General features: G+C 41.5%; 1 protein-coding gene across 2 annotated transcripts in view; it reads left to right on the top strand.

Annotated features, from left to right (window-relative positions):
• Nucleotides 1-4468: 4468 nt before the first annotated feature.
• Nucleotides 4469-19689, top strand: part of LOC102007048 (liver carboxylesterase 1-like) — a 28957-nt gene continuing 13736 nt past the window's right edge. Inside the window, exons 1-6 of one of the 2 annotated variants that reach the window (XM_005388323.1) lie at nucleotides 4469-4711; nucleotides 8417-8624; nucleotides 12928-13072; nucleotides 15559-15692; nucleotides 16352-16505; nucleotides 17211-17315. In XM_005388323.1, the coding sequence (XP_005388380.1) occupies nucleotides 4657-4711; nucleotides 8417-8624; nucleotides 12928-13072; nucleotides 15559-15692; nucleotides 16352-16505; nucleotides 17211-17315 (801 nt within the window). In that variant the 5' untranslated portion in view covers nucleotides 4469-4656. The remainder of the gene's footprint in view (nucleotides 4712-8416; nucleotides 8625-12927; nucleotides 13073-15558; nucleotides 15693-16351; nucleotides 16506-17210; nucleotides 17316-19689) is intronic. The other variant, XM_005388325.1, reaches the window with a different exon arrangement.

Genomic DNA, 19689 nt, shown 5'->3' with positions numbered 1-19689 from the left:
GGCAGAATGACTTGTCAGTTGAGGATTGGTTCTTATGATATGCATCATAATGTCCAGCTATGCATCACAGTGACTAGCCATTTCTAGGAGACAGAAGAATTTGGAACTGCAGGAACTATTACCTGGGAAACTACGTAACTGAAGTATACTGGCTGGGGGTGGGGGCTGCATTTTCTGTCACAAGAGCTTGCTCTTTTGGCCAGAATAACCAGGAGGAAGGATATCTTCAGACTGCTGCCACTACCCAGGCATCTCAGAGGCTGAAAGACAAAGAAGCGGCTTTCTGGACCGAGCTCAGGACCAAGGGTGCAAAAGAGAAACCACGCCAAAGACAGCACATTGATCTCTGAATGAGAAGCACAGCCAGCCCCGGGAGCCTGAAGCAGCTGACACAGGCATATTCTACAGAAGGTGTTTTTCCACAAAAAAGGCATTGTGCTGTGGAGACAGGGGAACTATGAGAGTGGACAGATTCCAGGGAGAGAGAATGCTAGTATTCAAGGTCTCAATTTGGGAATAAGTGTTCTTTTCAAGACCAAATGTGTCTTGGGCTGGAGATGAATCCATCCTCCTCCAGGGTTGGGTGCAGGCACAAAGTCTTTTGGGACACTTTTCTACAAAGGAACAAAGTTTTACCCCATTGAGGAAAGAACAGAAAATCTTATTTCCCTCCTGGGGCTAGTGAATATCTATTGAGGCTGAAGAGAAGGAAAATATTCTATTCTTTTTAATGTGGAACTGGAAATTATTCTGCATCATGATCATTAGAGATAAGTTACTTCTGGACAGGGGCAGGATCACAGAAAAAGCCCCATCTCCAATACTGAGGAACACCAGGTCTGCTAAGGTTGTGCAAAGACCAGGATTAGAAGAACCACCCCTGGGTATTACCCTGGAGTCAGCAGATATGCCATGTGACATGCACCAGAAATCTACTGCTAAGGGAAACTGGAAGTGTAAAATTGGAACCACACATGTACCAGTGAAGGCAAAATATGACAGAAAATGGCACTAAAGATAAAAGATACTACTTTGCAGTACATTCTTAAAAGTTTTATTAAATTTCATGTAATTGAAATTATATTGTTTAATTATATGTAACCATTCAAAGTCAAATATTATATATCCAGAACAACCACTGCCATTTTTAAAAATACTGCATAATAACCCAAGCGTGGAGATAAAATGGAACCATAGAAAAACTTCAATCTCAAAGCAAGTGGACAAACAGGTAAAAAAAAATAAGAAACACATGAGTAAACACACATAAAAGCTCTGCTAAGATGACTGAATTTAATCTAGTCATATAATTCATCCATTAAACAAAAATGATTTAAAGATGTCAGTGAAATGAGATTGTCCTGTTGGATTTAAAGAGTGACACCTAACTAAACCCTGTACAATAAAGAATCTGACTCCATACTTTGATGTTTGACTGTTCATGGCTTTTTTTAGTACATGTTTGCAGTACATACTGATCACATTCATCATGGGGAGGTTGTACATGCATATAAGACGGCTTAATTTGGGGAGGATTTTTTGTTCCCTTTCCTTCTCCTCCTTCCAACTCTTTTTCCCCTTCCCTTAGTCCTTCCCTATCGTATCTTGTCTTTTATCTGGAGAAGCTGATAAGAAATTCTGGAGTCTTCCTCCTTTGGAGTCAATCAAAAACCCAAAACTTATACTGTTTAGCAGGGCTCTAACCACATAAACATCACACTCAGTATCTAAGGGAGACTGAAAGTATAAAATTGGAATTTTACAATTTTACACTTGCTCTGTCAAACCATGCTGCACCTGATTGAAAGCCTAATCTGCTCCCCTCCTAGAAACCTTAATAAGCATGTAACAAAATTTTTCAGTTTCCTAGAGTGGTTGTGGCATCATCAGTCTTGACATCCAAAATAAATTTTGGGTGAACATACACTATAAATATAAGGACACTGGTTAAAAGTGGAAGGAAAAAGATATATAGCACAGGGCAGTTTGTGGACATGAAGGTGCTATGGAGACCTCAGAAGACTGGAGAAATCAGGATGATGGATTGTCTGAGGAAAGCTGCAAGGAGTGATGAAAACTAACCCAAGAGAGAAACCATGGAAGCTGCAACCATCAGCAGTATCATAGGGGCAGAGCCACCAAAACCCTTTGGAGTTAACCTCTTTCAGATGCTGGACATGGAGGTATGAAACTTAATGTCTGCCCTGCTAGATTTTGGATTTGTTTTAGTCCCACTCATATCTACCCCCCTATTTGTACCTTTTGAAATGGGAATGTCTATCTTGTGCCATCATATATGTTGGAAGTGTTTAAGTTTCTATTCATTTGTATAGGGTATGTAACTAAGTGTTTACCTTAAATCTCAGAGGAAACTTTAGACTTGGACTTTTCAGCAAAGCTGAAACTGTTAGGACTTTGACAACTCTTAGAGATGGACTAACTGCTTTTTGCACAAGGGGATGTGCATGAGTCTTTAGGGAGAGCAGGGGTGGAATGTTATGGCTTATGTCTAGATGTCCCTCCAAAGCCTCATGTGATCATAGGTGGGGAATTTCACAGGTGGCCTGATTAGGGAGTGCGCTGTTAGGAAGAAAGATGTGATGCTGGGATTGAGTCATAGCATGATGCTAGAATTAAGGCTACACCACCATAGGTGAGTGCTACCTGCCCTAAGGGTGAGAAGCTTATATAAAATATAAGGAATAGAAAGAGAGTTACTGCTTGTCTCTTGTAGCTTGCTGCTTGCTGTCTTTCTGTCTTCTACCTGCCATGAACTATTTCTCTTCTGTGATGCCCCTCTGCTGTGCTAACCTGCCTTGGAGCCAGCCAACTACAGACTGAAGCCTCTGCAGACTGTGAGCCACATAAACCTTTCCTCCTTTAAACTTCATTGTCTGGCATTTTGTCTCAACAATAAGAAAAGTAACTAAGACAACATATAAATGATATTTGGTACCAGTGTGTGTGTGTGCATATGTTTCCATTTAACTCAAGCTTTTCCAAGGGAGTATGATAAAAGAATCACTTGGTAAGCTGTTCCGAAATTCCAATGGTGAGGCCGCACTACTTTCCAACTGAAGTAGAATCTTCTTGGGTGAGACCTGGAAACCTAATTTTTCTGTTTTCAGACATTCTGATGGACATTTTTGACTAAGAACTGCTGCATCTGAGTGGTGTGTCATGTCTATTTTCCAGGTTGATAGAAACTTTCTATCCCCCTGAAAAAAACTGCCTTAATATTCTCAACACTTATCCTCAACATATAGTTGTATGAACAGCTTTAGGAGTTAGTACTTCTTAAAATATTATTTATGGTATCCAATTTTTTAGCACAAGATGAAGTAGGTTCAAGACCAAACGTTTTTTGAACTGTTCTTTCAGTTTGCAAGTTCACTTCCTACAGACCCACATGACATACCTTATATTCAGTTCTATTTTCCATCGCTGTAGAAACATAAAATATCTAATTATTTTCTAGTAAAACTATAAATTTGCATTTTTACAGAAAGCCTTTTTATTTTTGTTTTTCCCCCAAATAATCTTCAGCTTGTACCATACATAAATCTAAAATAAAACTTTAGGAGGAAACATGCCTTCTTCACCTGTGAATTTCCCCATGTCCAGTAGAGGGCAGCACTGTAACAGAGAAAGTTTCCAATCCAGCGCTAACACTGTAGCATAGAGGCCATACCAAATCATTAAATTAGTAGCCAATACTATATATGTTGTTCTTTTTTTCTGTAACATGAAGAAAGGGGAAACAGTATAATCCATGACCTGAAAAGATTGAATTCACAGGCAGAACAGAGATCAGGGGCTGCACTTTTATTTTTCCCAGTTTTTGTACCTTGCTGTCAAAAGCCAGGCATTTCGGGACATATTTGAAGAATGAATGGGTAAAAAAAAAAAAAAAAAAAAAAAGAATGAATGGGTAAGTGGATGGATAATTAGAGGTAGGGGTTCTGGAGATAGGAAGTTCATTTACTATAACAATATTCTCTTCTGGAATCCCTGCTTTAAAAAGAAATGAGTTCCCTGGTCCTGGAGGTATACAGCAACAAGCAGAGGCATTGGTAGGAATATTGCAAAGCTAGTTCAGGCATCAAAAGGGGCTAGATGAAGTGTAAGATTGCTTGCAAACTTGTGAGCCCACAACTTTAAGAAGCTGCAGCCCGAGGAAGCTAAGAGAGGTGTCCTAAATTCCCAAATGAACAGCTCTGGGGATGTGAGTGAGCTGTTCTAAAATTTACTGATTCATTCTGAGGACCCCAGACAAAACTGTGCTGAATCTGAAGACATCTGCTTCTGTGCATGCCCTTGAGAAGCTCACAGTGCACTGAGCTTAGGGTCCCAAAAGGGAGAAATTCTTGTGCAAGAAGTTGTTGTCCCAGTTTGTGGTTGGTTGTAATCTGAGAGTTGAGTTTTAGCTCTTTAGATAAAAGAGATTGAACTCAGACTATGCCGGGCTTCCAGCTCCCATTAACCCCTCAGGACCTCTGCGGAAGGGGAGAGGTTTCTTTTTATCACCTTACGATTAAGCAATCCAACTTCAGGGGCAAAGCTACAGGAACTGGGCCTCAGCATCTGGAGTGGGACTTGAGAATTCCTTCAGAGTGACTTGGGGATCTCACAGGGTGCAGCAGCTGCTGGCCTTCCATGATGTGGCCCTGTGCTCTGGTCCTGGTTTCTCTCATGGCTTGCACAGCCTGGGGTGAGTTCTTCTGAAATACAAACCCTTGGGAGCATATTTAGAAGTCTTTGTTCTGGAGCAGGTGGGAGGTGATGCTGGGCAATGACAGGTCCATATACGCAGAGATGTTCACCCTCTGAACTTGGACTTGAATTTGGAGCAGCCCAGCCAGACCTAAACCTACAGAGACAGCAGAGATTCAGCTGCACCTGGTAGTTTCAGGAGGGCAATAAGTTAACTTCACACATGAGAAACAAAGAGAGCTAATATCTTTTTCCTTGATTCTTAGCGCAGCTATGGTCAGATCTTGGAAGGTGCTTAGCAGAATAACAAAAATATCTACACAGGAGCCAGTGTGGAGATCGGAATCCCAGCTCAGGACTTCCAAGCTATGTGTCTATAGGTGAGGTCCTTTCGCTGTGCGTGTCTCACCACATCTCTAAAATAGAAAAAACATTTTCTCCTAACTCAGTGAGCTGCAGTGTGGATAAAATGGAGCTTTGATTCTAAAGTACTTAGGATGGTCCTGGTCTAGAGGAGGTGCATGAAATGGATGGATGAAGGAGTTGATTAAAATGGAGTTTACTCATAGGAAATTTGTCATGTGGTAAAATCAGACTGGGATCCAATGGCCACTGGAAAGATAACCCGTTGCTCACAGTTTCCCAGAGGAGAGGTCACATCGCTTGGGGAAAGGGGAAGCACAAAGGTCAGTCAGGAGGCAGAGAGGACAAGGTATTGTGGACAGGGGCCTTTAACAGGGTTTTCTCTGGAAGGAGGAGGAGAGGCAGGAAGCAGGCACAGGGTTGGGTAATTTAAATAACTTCAGGGGATTTTTAGGCACAGGGGTTGTCGGTATGATGCCTGGTTGTGCTTGATTAGGGCAAAGTAAATGCTGGCCAGAGGTATGAGACTTTGATAAAGAAGGCAATGGGGATATGAGATCTGAATGGAAGGGACCCAGGGAGTGGCAGTTCTTCCAGGATCAGTATGGCCTCAGATATAAGCATTTGATGTAGTAATGAGATAATTCATTAATACAGGTTTATAGCAAAGGACCTCAACATACATTGGCGCCATTTTATCAACAGAGAAACTGAGACTCAGAGACTCTTCCAAGGCTTCTTGGAAAATCTTACCCTGGTCTACCTCTGGTTTCTGAATCTAGAGTAGTACTCAGGTATCAGTGTCCTGACAGGCCCCACCTATAGACCCCCCAACTAGATATTATCTTCTCTTTGGCCATGTGACAGACCTAAAACTGCCTGTAATGCAGAATTCAGAATGGACCCAAATTTGGAGTGGAGCAATCCTTCACTACTAGTTACCCTGGAAATACCACCCATTTCTGACTTTAGGAAGTACACATGGGCTGTTTCTAATTCTAGTTTCCTCATCTGTACCTTGGCTGTCTTATTGCCTACATAGTGGGGGTTTTTGAAGGACTGACTTAAAGCAATTGGGATGATGTCTAGAATACAGTAACTTCTCAGTATGTGCACAGTCCATGTAACCTAAGTGGTGACTGTTGTCATCACCATCCTTGTTTAAGCTTTCCACACTTTTCACATTCACCCTGGGCAGTCTGGCGTCTACCAACCTCGTCTGGCTGGAAAGTTATTACTGAGCTAATGCAGACCACGACTAGAGATTTCTCCCCAGACTTTACCCTCCTTCATCTCTTTGAAGCATGCAGCACTCTTGACAGCCCAGTCTTTCTCTTCTCCCTGGGCTGCCCTGATGCCATGCCCTTCTCCTGCCACCTCTCTGGTGGGTGCGCTCAGTCTCAGCTGCAGTTTATCTCTGTGCTTTGTTCTCAGCTGGTTCTCTTCTCTCACATGGGTCTGCTGTGAGGTCACACACACCCATGGTGTGCACACTCACCTTCAGGTGGATGCCTTTGTCTCCTTCCAAAGACAGAGGGACCTCCTCCTGTGACATCTTCTTCCCAGGATTCCCACTGACTCCTCTACGTCCCTGTCTAACATGGAGCCAGCATCACACACATGCTGTTCAGTCTCCTCCTTTCCCTTCTGCTTCCCTCACACTATAGTCTACAGAGTTGCTTTCTTCAGAATTAATTATAGACATCACTGTATTTCCTCACAAAATTATTCTTATGGATCTCAAGGGAAATCTAGGATCTACGCAGAAAACTTGAAAAGAATAAAGAAAATATTAATCTACATTGTCACTACAATGGGCATCTCAGTATACACATACACTTACATTTATTATGAGATTATGTCCTGATAATCTCATGCTCAAGATGTTAAAACATATTAAGTCAAAACAACATAAGTTGGGGATAGCTGGTAGATGCTTCCCAGGAAGTTTGGCTTGGTGTTATCTGCAATAATTAGTAACAATAATAACCAACCTAAATCCACAGTATGTGATTGGCTACTGATACCATGAGACATAGATACTGCTTTGTAACCTGGTTTGCTATGAATGCTTTTCAAGGCCATTGGTGATTCTTTTTAAAGACCAAATATGGATTATTCTCTTCTGTTCTGCTGCTTAGTTTGAGGAGGATGTTGACATATTGTTTATATCCAAATTCAAACAATTAGGAAAAGAAGAGACTATAAATCATGTCCTGTGAGAGACGCTCTGTCAAACTGAGACTGTGGAAGCAAGAAGACAAGAGGCAACTCCAGGGATGGCCATGATCAAGTGTGTGAAAATCCATCTGAAAGATTAGCTCGCTTTCATCCCACAATAGGTAGAACCAGGACTGATGAGGAAACTGTGGGGAGATGAGGAATAATTGTCTGCTCCACAAGAACGGAGGGAATAAAGCAGACAGGAACATGAGGTCTACTCTATTTCCCCTCTACTGGCCTAAGAGTCATCTGAAGAATACTCTAGAAGCCTGTTGTGTCCTATAAGCCAGAACTGTTCCTGCTTATTTGTTCATTAAATTAAATCCAATCCCTTAGCATTGCATGTGAGTTCCTCCCTGACATTCACCTGCTCATTCTAGGATGATCTTCCACGCCCCACGGACTCATCTGGTGGAACCCACAGGCCACTTGCTCTTTCCCAATCAGGCCCTGTGTTTCTCTGCTTCCAAGTCTCAGCACATTCTCTTATGACTGCTTCATACCCTTGCTGCTTCTATCCTCCCTTACTCACTCCCTGCTGCTGCAAAGCACAGCTCCTCCATGATCGCTCCAATCAGAGCCCTCCTACTCTCTTCCAACTCCAGTAGCATCTTCCTGGTTCTTCTGTCAAGGCTCAACCTCTTTCTTCCCAGAATTACATTAAATATGTGTGTGGCTCCTTCTCCCTACAAGGTCAGCCCTCTCAAGAATGGGAGCCGCCCCTTGTTCATTCTCTCCTCCACCATGTAGGTCAGGACCAGCATGTTACAAGACACTAGCTTCCAGAAGCTTGTAAGTAGGAAGCTCAAGGCCTTTTTCATTCCTCCCAGAACCTCTCCTTTTTGCATTCATTTTAAGGTGAATGTTTTCATGCCTCCAATTCTAGTTTGCTCCTTTAGCCAGCTCTCTGAGGAAGGACAGATTTTTCCATCCTCATTTTGCATAAGAAACTATTTTGCCATCTTTACTGTGCATAAGAAACCTCCTGTTTTACATAAGAAGCCTAGATGATGTAGATGACTTGTTCAAGGTCACTGGCCTAAAAAGTGGCAAAACCCACATGGAATGGAGGCTTAATGTTCTACTCTGATGAGTCTTCTTTCCTCTCCTCATCCAGCAGGGAACCCGTTCTCGCCCCCAGTGGTGGATACTGTGCATGGCAAAGTCCTGGGGAAATACATCAGCTTGGAAGGATTTGCACAGCCCGTGGCCATCTTCTTGGGAGTCCCTTTTGCCAAGCCCCCTCTTGGATCCCTGAGGTTTGCTCCTCCACAGCCTGCAGAACCATGGGATCATGTGAAGAACACCACCTCTTACCCTCCCATGTAAGCTGGCGGAGGTGGCTTTGGCACCTTTCAGTAAGCTTGTTTGTCTCAGCATGATGCAGCAAAGACAGAACCATCTTCTAAGTAGCTTATACTTTGTTCTGAAATGCTAAAGCACACTGTAGAATTTTTTGAAACGTTCCAGAATCATCACATCTGTCTACAGCCCTTTATTCAGCACACATTCATTGTTTAACATTGTGTGCCAAGCACATTGTAAGTTCTCAGAATCCATTAGTGAGCAAAACACAGATTCCTAGGGTGTTTCATGGAACTTACTGGAGGGAGAGAGATAAAATTCAAGGTTAAAAAATGAATTATATGATATGTTAAAGCATAAATAGTTATTAGTGCTTTGGAAAAAAATTAGTTGAGCAGGTGAGAGACTTGTTCTTGTCTCTTCTATCTTGAAACTTGGCTAGAGATGTGTGTGTGGAAAGACATCATTCCTTTGTAAATTCTCCACTCCCAGCTGTGTCTAAATTCATGAGCCTTATCATACACAGAGCCATGATTTGTATTCTCATCTGCTGAGCTTGGACAGAAAATTGCAAGTCCCTACTGGCCCTCAGGCATCTCGGTTTTGTAGATTTGTTTTGCTTTCTTCATCTCTTACTCTCTTCCTTTGTGATTAAATGGTTTTCTCTAGTAGTACCTTTTGATTCTTTGCTTGTTAGCTTTAGTGTATCTATCATAGATTTTTCTTTGCAGTAACCATAAGACTTACAAAAAACATTTTATAGTATAAATATTATAAGTATTTTAAATTCATGGCACCCTAAGTTTTATTAAAAAGAAAACAAAACCTCTTTACATCTATTCTTGCCATTAGAGTTTTTGATAACACATATTTTTATCTTGTATATAGCTATTATTTGTACTAGTGTCCTTTTAGAGATAACAGTGGTGCATGTAGCGCAACTATAATTTTAACATAGTAATAATTATCTATATATTTACTTTTACCAATAGAAGTGAACAATATTTTGTCCTACATTGGTGTCATTTTCTTTCAGTTTGAAGACTTTCCTTTAAATGTTCTTGTAGGACAAGTCAGGAGAAAGTGAATTCCTTCAGTCTCTGTTTGTGTGGGAAAGTATTGCTGGAGTCCTATTATGTTATTTGCTTCTTTTTTCTCACTATGTTCAGGGCTTTCTCTTTGTCTTTAATCTTTGAGTGTTGGATTCTATATCTTGTTGTCTGGTCTTTGGCATTGTTGTAGCTGGATATCAATACATTTCTCCTGGTTTGGAACATTCCCTGTTATCATCCCGTCTCTTTGTCTTTCATCCCCTCCTCAACTCTTATAACCTGAATATTTTATCCTTTTATGTTGTCCAAAAGATCTCACTTGGACATAAGTTCACATCATCCCTTCTCATTTCCTTCTTATTCTGCTTTTTTTTTTTGAAATTTATTTATTTATTTTTATTTTAAAAATAAAAGGAGGAAAACATTAACAGACAGACAATCTTTTACAAAATAGCAAAAGAACAGTACAGACAATGCAGAGTTACAAACAAAGTGGTAGGAAATTAACAATGCTTGTTGTGTTACATATTGATACCTTCAAAGTGGTTTCTCATGAAAACGGATGAGACTTTTGTTATTTTGTGGTTGTTTGTTTGGAGTTTTATGTGTTGTGATTTTTTTTTTTTTTAGTTTTTAGATTTTTTTTAGTTTTTAGATTTTATTAGTACAAGCTTGCAGCGCATAATGACTACATTCCTTGTGGGGAGTCTGTACAAATATAGAACATATCTGAACACTTTTTTCATCCATTTCCCTCCCCTCCCTTTCTACTCCCTCCATCTCTTGATCCCCCTTCCATTTGAAAAAGATCTGACTTCCTGTTTCCTATTATCTATTTTTTATTTTGGCCTTTATTTATACTTTGGGTTTCTCATATAAGAGAAACCATGTGATATCTAAACTTTTGTGTCTGATTTGTTTCACTTAGTATCATAGTTTCAAGATGAATACATTTTCATACAAATTATTTAAGTTTATCCTTCTTTATGGCACAGTAGCATCCCATTGTGCATAAATACTACCTTTTTTTATCCATTCATCTGTTGATGGATATATGGTCTTCTTCCAAGATTTGGCTACTTTGAATTGTGTTGAGATAAACATAGGTGTACATATACCCCTGTAACAGGATGTTTTTAACCCTTTGAGGAAGATACCTGGAAGGGGAACGGTAAGTCAAATGAAACTTCTAGTTTTAATTTTTTAAAGAATCTCCATACTGATATCTATAGTGATTTTACTAGTATACATTCCCACCACCAGCGTAGAAGGAGTTCTTCTCCTCTGCAGCCTTACCAGCAATTTTTATTGGTTGGTTTCTTTATATGACCTTTCTGAGGTAAGATGGAATCTCAGTGTTGTTTTAATTTGCAATTTCTCTAGTGGCCAGTGATTTTAGATCTTTTTTCTTGTATTACTGACCATTTGTATTTCTTCTGAGAAGTTTTTATTCATTTCACTTGCCCACGTTTTGATTGGATCTAATGGGGGGGTCTAATTTTTTAATTCTTTATATATTTAAATATTAGTCCTTTGTCTGAGGAATAGCAGGCAAAAAATTTTTCACCTTCTGTAGGTTGTCTCTTCATCAAATTGGTTTTTTTGTTTCATTTTGTTTTCTATACAGAAGCTTTTTAAATTTAGTATTTTATTTGTTGATTCTTGTTACTATTTCCTTTGCTGGGATACTGTATAGAAAGTCCTTACCTATGCCTATGACTTCAAGAGTCTTAGCTATGTTGATTTCCAACAGATTGTTTCTGTTTTAATGTTTAGATATTTAATTCATTTTTCTTTTAGTTTAGATATGGTTCTCGATTTAATCATTTACATATGGATAGCTAGGGGCTGGGAATTTAGCTCAGAGGCAAAAAGCACCTGCTTGGCATGCGCAAGGTTGTGAGTACGGTTCCCAGTACCGGAGGAAACCCCCCCCCAAAAAAAAAATACATATGGATAGCTAGTTTTTCCCAGCTTTGTTTATAGACGAGGTCATCTTTGCTCTGGTCTGTTTTGCCTCCTTATTTCTCCTCTGACTATGTGCTTTCAAAGTCTGCTTTCCAACTCACTGCTTCTGTGTTCCACTTTAAGTCTGTTGTTAATGCTTTGTAATGCACTTTTCATTTCATTCATTGTATTTTCTTTTTTTGTGTGTCTTTTTGAGACAGGGTCTTGCTATACAGTTCAGCCTGGCCTTGAGCTCAATTTGTAGCCCAGGCTGGTCTCAAACTTGCAACAATGCTCCTGCCTCAGCCCCTCGAGTGCTGGGATTACAGGCATGCATCACCACACTCAGCCTCATTCATTGTACTTTTCGGCTGCAGGATTTCAATTCACTTTGACATTTTAATACCTTCTGTTTACTTTCTCTGATGAATTTCTGAATTATTTGCCTTAAACTATTGAAATCTGCTGAGCTTCCTTAAAACAAACAAGACCTTGGCTATTTGAAATTATTTCTCAAAGAAACCATGCTTCTCTCTCACTAACTGTTGCTCCCTAACACTGTTCATTGAGGTCATATTTTCCTGAATGTCTGTGATGTTCATGGTCATGTTACAATATTGGTATACTGACTTCCAAAGATTTTAAACAGACAGTGTTGTGCTCTCTGAGCCTGTGACCTCTTCAACCATAGGCATTTCTCTCAGCCCAGATTTTCCATGAGTTTTACAAGGATTCCAAGGCTGCTGGGGCTCTCTGACTCAGATAGACCTGAAGAAGACCCAAGAAGGGGATGCAAGCTATGATGGAGGTTGTGCCCAGGGACACAAGATGAAGCCTATCTTAGTGGTCAGAGAGGCACATCTCCCAGATCTATCTGTGTAGAGCGACAGCTGTTTGACTGCAAGTATAGCAGCCAGACATGAGACTAGGCCATCTCAGGATCTGTGATGAGGTGGATAATGATGAGTCTGTGTATTGTATTACGTGGGCAGCTGCCCCATAACAGTGTCCTACATAGCCATGATAGTTCCTTCACTGTAGCAGGCATGGTTAGAACTGAGATCAGCCCTCTTTATGATCTGCTGCTTGATTAGTGTGAGGTGTCAAGGGCTTCTACCTTGCACGGTCTTTGGAGACTCTAGAGAGTTCCAGAGTTCTCGCCAGGACACCCATATATCCTTCTGTCCACCCCAGTGTCTTGAGTCCAGTTACAACAACCCTAGTGATGGAAATAAACCAGACAGTCAGAGTCTTTGCCTGGGCTCAGGAGAGCTTGGCTTAGATTGGTGTGTATCTCAGGGCTTCTTCGCTCTCTCCTCACCAGGTGCTCCCAACTCACAGGAGCAGGGCCAGTGCTCTCTGAGATCTTTACCAACAGACTGGAAAACATACCTCTTGAGTACTCAGAAGACTGTCTTTACTTAAACATATACTCTCCTGCTGACCTGATGAACAAAATCCGGCTGCCGGTAAGCAACGGGGATGAGGGACCCTCCCTTGGGACCTTCAGTATCCAGGACAATTCAGTGCAGGTTGGAGTGGGAAAAAGACAGCCCAAGGCAAAGGCATCATGGTCCAGGCCCTTGGCTTTATTTAACCAAAGGAAAATCAATATTTGATATCTCAGTTTGCCTCAGTCTCACTGGACTTCTGGAAGTGATTGCTGTACATATACAAGTCACATTTTAATTTTTCTAAGTGTTCTCAAAGTAATTAAAAGGAAACTACTATTTCCTCAGTTGCTAGTTTAAGAGTTTAATATCTAGATCAGCTAAAAAAAATAGAGTTGGAGCTGGGAAGAGTCCTAGAGACAAACCAGTAGCACAACCATCTTTTTAAACTCAGGATTTTGCACAAGTTACATAATAGCTTTACCACTAAGCTACACTCTATCCCCAACACTTTCTTTAAAGAAACGTGGAGGAAAGGGAAGTCACGTATTAGAGCCACCAGGACAAGAGCTTTGGTTTTTTGATCTTTAAGTCAAGTTCTTTGAACATAGACAAGGAAATTAAACCAAGTGTGTGGCCTTTCCTAACCCACCAAGATGTCTCTGTGAAAATTTTCACTGTCTCATGACGGAGATGTCAGAGGAAGAATCTCAGACAATCTCAGAAGTGCTTTCCTTTTGTTAGCCAAACATCTAGGACTTTTTTATTGCTCACTTTCTTCCTGCATTGTATGCAACACAGCTCATGATTTCTGAGTCAGTAATTCAAAATAAACAAAGGTTTAGAGATGAGGTAGGCTCCACTTACAGGCCAGACAGTGGGAGAGGGTCTGCTGAAACAGAGGGCACCTGGGGTAGCAGGTAGGGTGAGTTTCAGAACCTATTAAGTCTCCTAGTAACATCCTGGCATGGACCCCGTGGGGTGAGGGAGGAAGTGTGAACTGGTAGATTAGAAGTTGGTCCCACATATTCTTTGTAAGGTATAAGGAAGTGGGGACAAATGTTCCCTCCCCCTTTCACTCTTCTGTTATGTATTCATTGTCCTTGTATATGCAGATGTGAGGTTAAGGTAACATGAAACCATGACCTTGCAGACCCTTCTTTCAAGATCTTGCCATCTGGGCTGCACAGACATATCTTACCTTCTTCAGTGTATCATTACCAACCAGCCCTGGGGTCCAGGTTTCAGTCATAGATGACCTCGACTCAGTGCCTATACTAGATACAAACAGTAATCATATGTGTGGGGTGAACAGGGGCCCTGAGAGTCTATGTCCTCTTATCTATGAGTACAGACTATGGAAATACAGAGAGGGGTTTGGGTTTAAATCAAGGTCTGTTTTTGACTGGCAAAAAGGCTTGGACAATTTCTATACTTCCCCCATTCTCTGTTTCCTCAAGTGGGATTAATCACATGTGTGTACTCAGTGATGACTTCCAAGCCTTGTTTCAGTCCTGGCTAAGGACACAGCAAGCACTAGGGAAGAGGCAGTATTGCAAGATCTTCCTCTTGTCCTAACAAGCAGCTCAGTATGTTGTGGCCAAGGGCTGCAGTCCATGGGCAGTTCAGCAGATGAACTCTTGGTCCAGACAGCCTGGCTCAAATCCTGATGCTATTACTTATTAGCTGCAGGAAGTTGGACAGTTTAAGTGCTTCAATTTTTCTGTCAGGGGGACAAATATTAGTACGTATCTTATGGACAGTTTATTTCTTGAAGTACTTAAAGCTGTTTTTGAAACATGGCTCATGTTATAAGTTCTTTAATTTATTTATCAAGCAATACTATTATAATATTAATTTTTCCACTCTCATTACTTACTGTTAATCTGAGCTTTTAAAATACAGATTAAGAATTGTTGTATCCCCTCTTTTTTTCGAGTGTTATCACAGACCTTAGTACATAGTAGGCACTCAGACTCAGGTAATACTAGTCAAATGGCAGAAGACTTCCTGAAGAAAAGTAGATCTGAGCTGGGTTTAGGAAGTGGGTAGAATTTGTGCTGCAGTGAAGGCAGAGGTGAGACATATTAGGAAGGGACGCTATCAGGGGCAGGTGTGGGTTTGAGAAATCAGTCATGCCCAGGAAAGTTGAATTCATAGCTAAAGGATTACTGAGATGAAACTGAAATACAGGGCTACCAAATAATTGCACTCATCTGGCTGAATGGTCCAGGCATTAGGATGGTGGAGTGTTGGGGAGAACATGACATCCTTGGCCCTTGCTAGTCTCGTGGTGGCATTCTCAGTTTTAAGAGTTTTGTGAGGTTGTGTCATTGGGTTCAGGAGGAAGGCAGGTACCCAGTGGAAGCTGAGTGTGGTAGTAGCCAGGCCCCGTCTCAGAGAGTAGGGGAGGAGAGAGATTGCTTCATGCAACCTTACCGGGCACTGTGGACTTTGGGTAATGGCCTCCTTAGTCTCAGACAGGAGATAGACAAGCAGATCAGACATTCAATCCTATGTCCTTCTTGATGCATTTCCTATAATCAGTATAATTGCTTCCTCAGGTGATGGTGTGGATTCACGGAGGTGGTTTATTGTCTGGTGGGGCATCAACCTTTGATGGAGTGCCACTCTCTGCTCATGAGAACGTTGTGGTGGTAACCATTCAGTACCGCCTGGGAATCTGGGGATTCTTTAGGTAAGGTCATTTGCACCCTTACTAGAATCACCCATAACATACCTCTTATATGTTAGATCTTTACTAGTCTCTTTCTCCAAACTTTTCTAATCTTTTTCCAAAGTCACTCCCACATTTTCAAGTAGAACTATAGGAATAAGCTTACCTTTCTGTACCAGTTTTCTGTATTAGTCCATTTTTCTCTGATATAACAAAGTACCTGAGGCTAAATACATCATAAGAAAAAAGGTTTAACTTATAATTTTGAAGCCTGAAAGTCCAAACAACATGGTACCAGCTGTGGTAAAGGCCTTTTGGCTGATAGCAGATACTACCATGTTAGGTACACATGTGACAGTAAGAGAAACCAAAGAGTAAAGAGGGACCAGTGTTGCTCTTTTATAATTCCCCTCCCTCAAGAACTAATCAAAGTTCCATGAAGAACTATGTTAATTCTTCCTGAAGGGAGATCCTCCATATCCCAGTCACCTTCCACCAGTGTTCACCTGTTAGAAGTTCTACCACTTCCCAAAATCACCATGCTGGCGACCAAGTCTCCCGCACATGAGCCCTTGTGAGACAAACCCCATTCAACTGTAGCAAGCCCTCAGAACACCTGAGGTCCTGAATGTTCTCCATGACATCCTGTTCCTTTTCCCCCCAACCCTGTTTTCTTGCAGCACTGGGGACAAACACAGCCCAGGAAACTGGGGTCACCTGGACCAGGTGGCTGCACTGCGCTGGGTGCAGGACAACATTGCCAACTTTGGAGGGAACCCAGGCTCAGTGACCATCTTTGGAGAATCAGCAGGAAGTGAAAGTGTCTCTGTTCTTGTAAGTGCTCCTGACAACCAGGCTCCTTGCCAGGCTTCATGAAGCTGCTGTTGGGATGTCTTAGAGACCAGCCACTCCAGCTGTAGGCATCTTTGCTGATAAGTCCTGGATTTGGGGTTGACTGTACTGCATCAGATGGTGGAAGGCCAAGGACCAAACTCTCCTTGGCTCTCTGGAAACTCAGTTTAAGGTCCTAGAGCCATAAGAGCCTCCAGTTGTAGCTGCACCAGTGACATTCTTCCTCTCCTACCGTGGATGACTGTCTCTGTCTCTGTCTCTCTCTCTCTCTCTTTCCACTTCCTAATCATTTTAACACTAAGGCTTACCTATCATAGTGGTGGGTGTGGCTCCATGGTCATTGTTTCTTGAGATAAATTCTGAATAATGGAAATACTGAATCATAATCTGTGTCTGGAATTTGCCAAGCTGGCTTTCCATCATTTTGATTGTCAGGGTATGCCACAATGTCCTGTTTGGTCCCTGCTTCTGGAATCTTGCTCTCCTTTGTTGAGGTTATGTTGGGAAAGCTGGGACCTAGAAAGACTCCAGGAATCAGGCCAGGCCCGATGAGGAGCTGTCATGTGCTCTGAGTCCCAGAGTCTCCATGTGCTAAGCTAAGGCTCCATGAAGGCGCCTTTAAGGAAAGAGTCACTGATCCCCACTCCCTGTGAGCATAAACTCTTCTGCTCTGCACTTCCCTGCCAGGTATTATCACCCCTAAGCAAGAACCTCTTCCACCGGGCTATTTCTGAGAGTAGTGTGGCTCTCACTCCATGCCTGTTCAGGAGGAGCACCCAGCCTGCAGCTCAGGTAGGGCTCACTTGGATAGCTTTTCACATTCTCCTAAGTTCTGGTGGAATCCACAGAGATCTTTCTGGTGGTGGGATTCCATTGACATCATCAAAGAATCACTGAGGTGATAATGGTTAAATCTGAGAAGGAGACACCTTGTTTTTCCTCCCAACTTATAACAAGAACACTGGGGCAGAGCATGGAAATGATGTATCAATGTCAACACGAGCATGGGGCAGAGGTAGAACTAGAGCTCATGTTGTTAGACAGCCTGTAAAGTACAGTAACTATTGGCCACATTCCTCACCAAAGTGCATCAAAGCAGGTTGCTGGGCTGGGCAGTGGGCAGTGGCCTGTGATCACTTCCTAGCTCTATCGTGGTCTGACATCTACTGGTCTCATTTAAATGACGTTGATTTGGAAGGATATCTCAGTGAAACTTCATGACCAAGGTTGCTGTCTGGAGAATCCATCCACTGATTCACTCAACAAACAATTTGACATATCCACGTACCTTGCAACTTTTCACAGTATCCATTCCATTTAAGGAGATTGTGTAATCATGCAAATGATAAGATTTGAACTATGACACAATTAATGAAGGCGAGATTACAGAATCTAATGTGATAATAGAACCCGAAAGAAGCATTTAGTCTAAGTGTAGGAGGAGAATTATTAGGAAAGGCTTTCTGAAAAAGTGATCCATGAGGCAGAATCAGAAAGATGAACATCTGAAGTATAAGACAGTGAAAGAATGCTGATGTGGCCAGAGCACAGAAAGCAGGGGTAGCTCGGAGTAAGTGGAGGATGGGAAAACCGGTTCACACAGAGCTGAACTGTGGTAAAGACTTTGTATTTATCTGGGTAGCAATGAAAGGCTAAAGCTAAGAGTGATCAACATCTCTTCTGAGGACTATCTGAGGACTCTTCTGAGCACCGGCTCTTTTGAGGACTATGCAGTGGAGCTCATGATGTGGCGGGTTTGGGTCTATCTGAGAGCTGGTGTTGGCGGAATAGCTGGAGCAGCATCCATGTATAGCAGGAGGGGAGAAATGGAGGAACCAAGAATATGTAGAATTTAGAAAATGTTTTATGAGTACATGTTTGCAGTACATAATGTTGACATTCATCATAGGAAATAGGTATATGTACTTAACATATCTTGATTCTTTTTATTCCCCTTTCCCCTTCCCTCTTATCTTTCTTTTTTAAAATTTTTTTTAGTTCATGTTTGTGACACATGATTACATTCATCATGAATAGTTGGTACATGTCCATGACATATCTTAATCACTTTTACTTCAAATTCCCCTCCTTTCTCTCCCCTACCCTCCATCTTTTGGTCCTCTTCCCATTTGCAAAAGATCTATCTTCCTGTTTCCTTTTATATATATTTTATTTATAGGAAAATGGATGCTCTGTGAAAATATCATGTAAATGAAATAAATCAGACATATGTTTAAATACCATATGGTTTCTCTTATAAGAGGAATCTGAAGTATGAATAGAAAGTAAAATAAAAGAATTTGTAGAACTTTTGAGACTTTGTTCAGAATTCTTTAATTACTAGCAACATGCCAAGGTTCAATTCAAGCAGGAACTTATTATTCATGGAAACAGGGGTGGCAGGTGTGAGGTTATATATTAGAAATTGCACAGTGAAGAGACTCCAGGACTTTTATTTTCTCTTTCTCCCTGCCTGTATCCCTCCCTCTCTCCTTCATCTCCTACCTCCTTCCCTTCTTCCTCCCTCCTTCTTTTCCCTTCCTTCCCCTGCAAAAGACCGTGTATGAGGCACTAGGGATACCAGACACACTCACTGTGGCTCATCATCATAACATGCCTTAATCTATCTAAGACTCCTTCCTCTGCTAAAATTTGCTTCCAGTACATATGACCACATCTGCCTATGGGCTTAGAAACTCCTCTTTAGTTTCAGAGTAGTAGCTTTCTTTTCTATTATAGAAAATGAGTGGTTTACTTAACAGTTCTTTTTACCAATAGAATTAAAACTCAGTGCTGTACTCAGGGTTTGCAAAGGACAGGAATTAATATAGGACACACAATTTATAGGATTATTTTATAATATTCACCCAAAGAATCAAATGCAAAAAGCACGAGAGATCTGTCCACACACTAAAGACCAAAAACAATCCAGCTAAAGGCTTGAATCCCATGGTAATGGACTGCATGAGTCCAGCTGATGACCTAGAGCCCATGGTAATGTCCTCTACAAGTCCAACTGGAGGCCTAGAGCCCAGGCAATGTCTCATGCAAGTCTGAATCAAGGATTTGTACTAGGAAGGCCCAAAGGTCAGTGGCGGAAGCTAGAAAGTCTGCTCCAGCAGGATGAAGGGTGTGTACCAGCAGATCCAAGCTGAGGGATCTTCAC

This window comes from Chinchilla lanigera, unplaced genomic scaffold, assembly GCF_000276665.1.
Source record: "Chinchilla lanigera isolate Chin_1 unplaced genomic scaffold, ChiLan1.0 scaffold00032, whole genome shotgun sequence".
NCBI classification, from domain to species: Eukaryota; Metazoa; Chordata; class Mammalia; order Rodentia; family Chinchillidae; genus Chinchilla; species Chinchilla lanigera.
The sequence above is the reverse complement of the archived record's forward strand: the minus strand, read 5'-3'. Positions and strand labels throughout refer to the sequence as shown.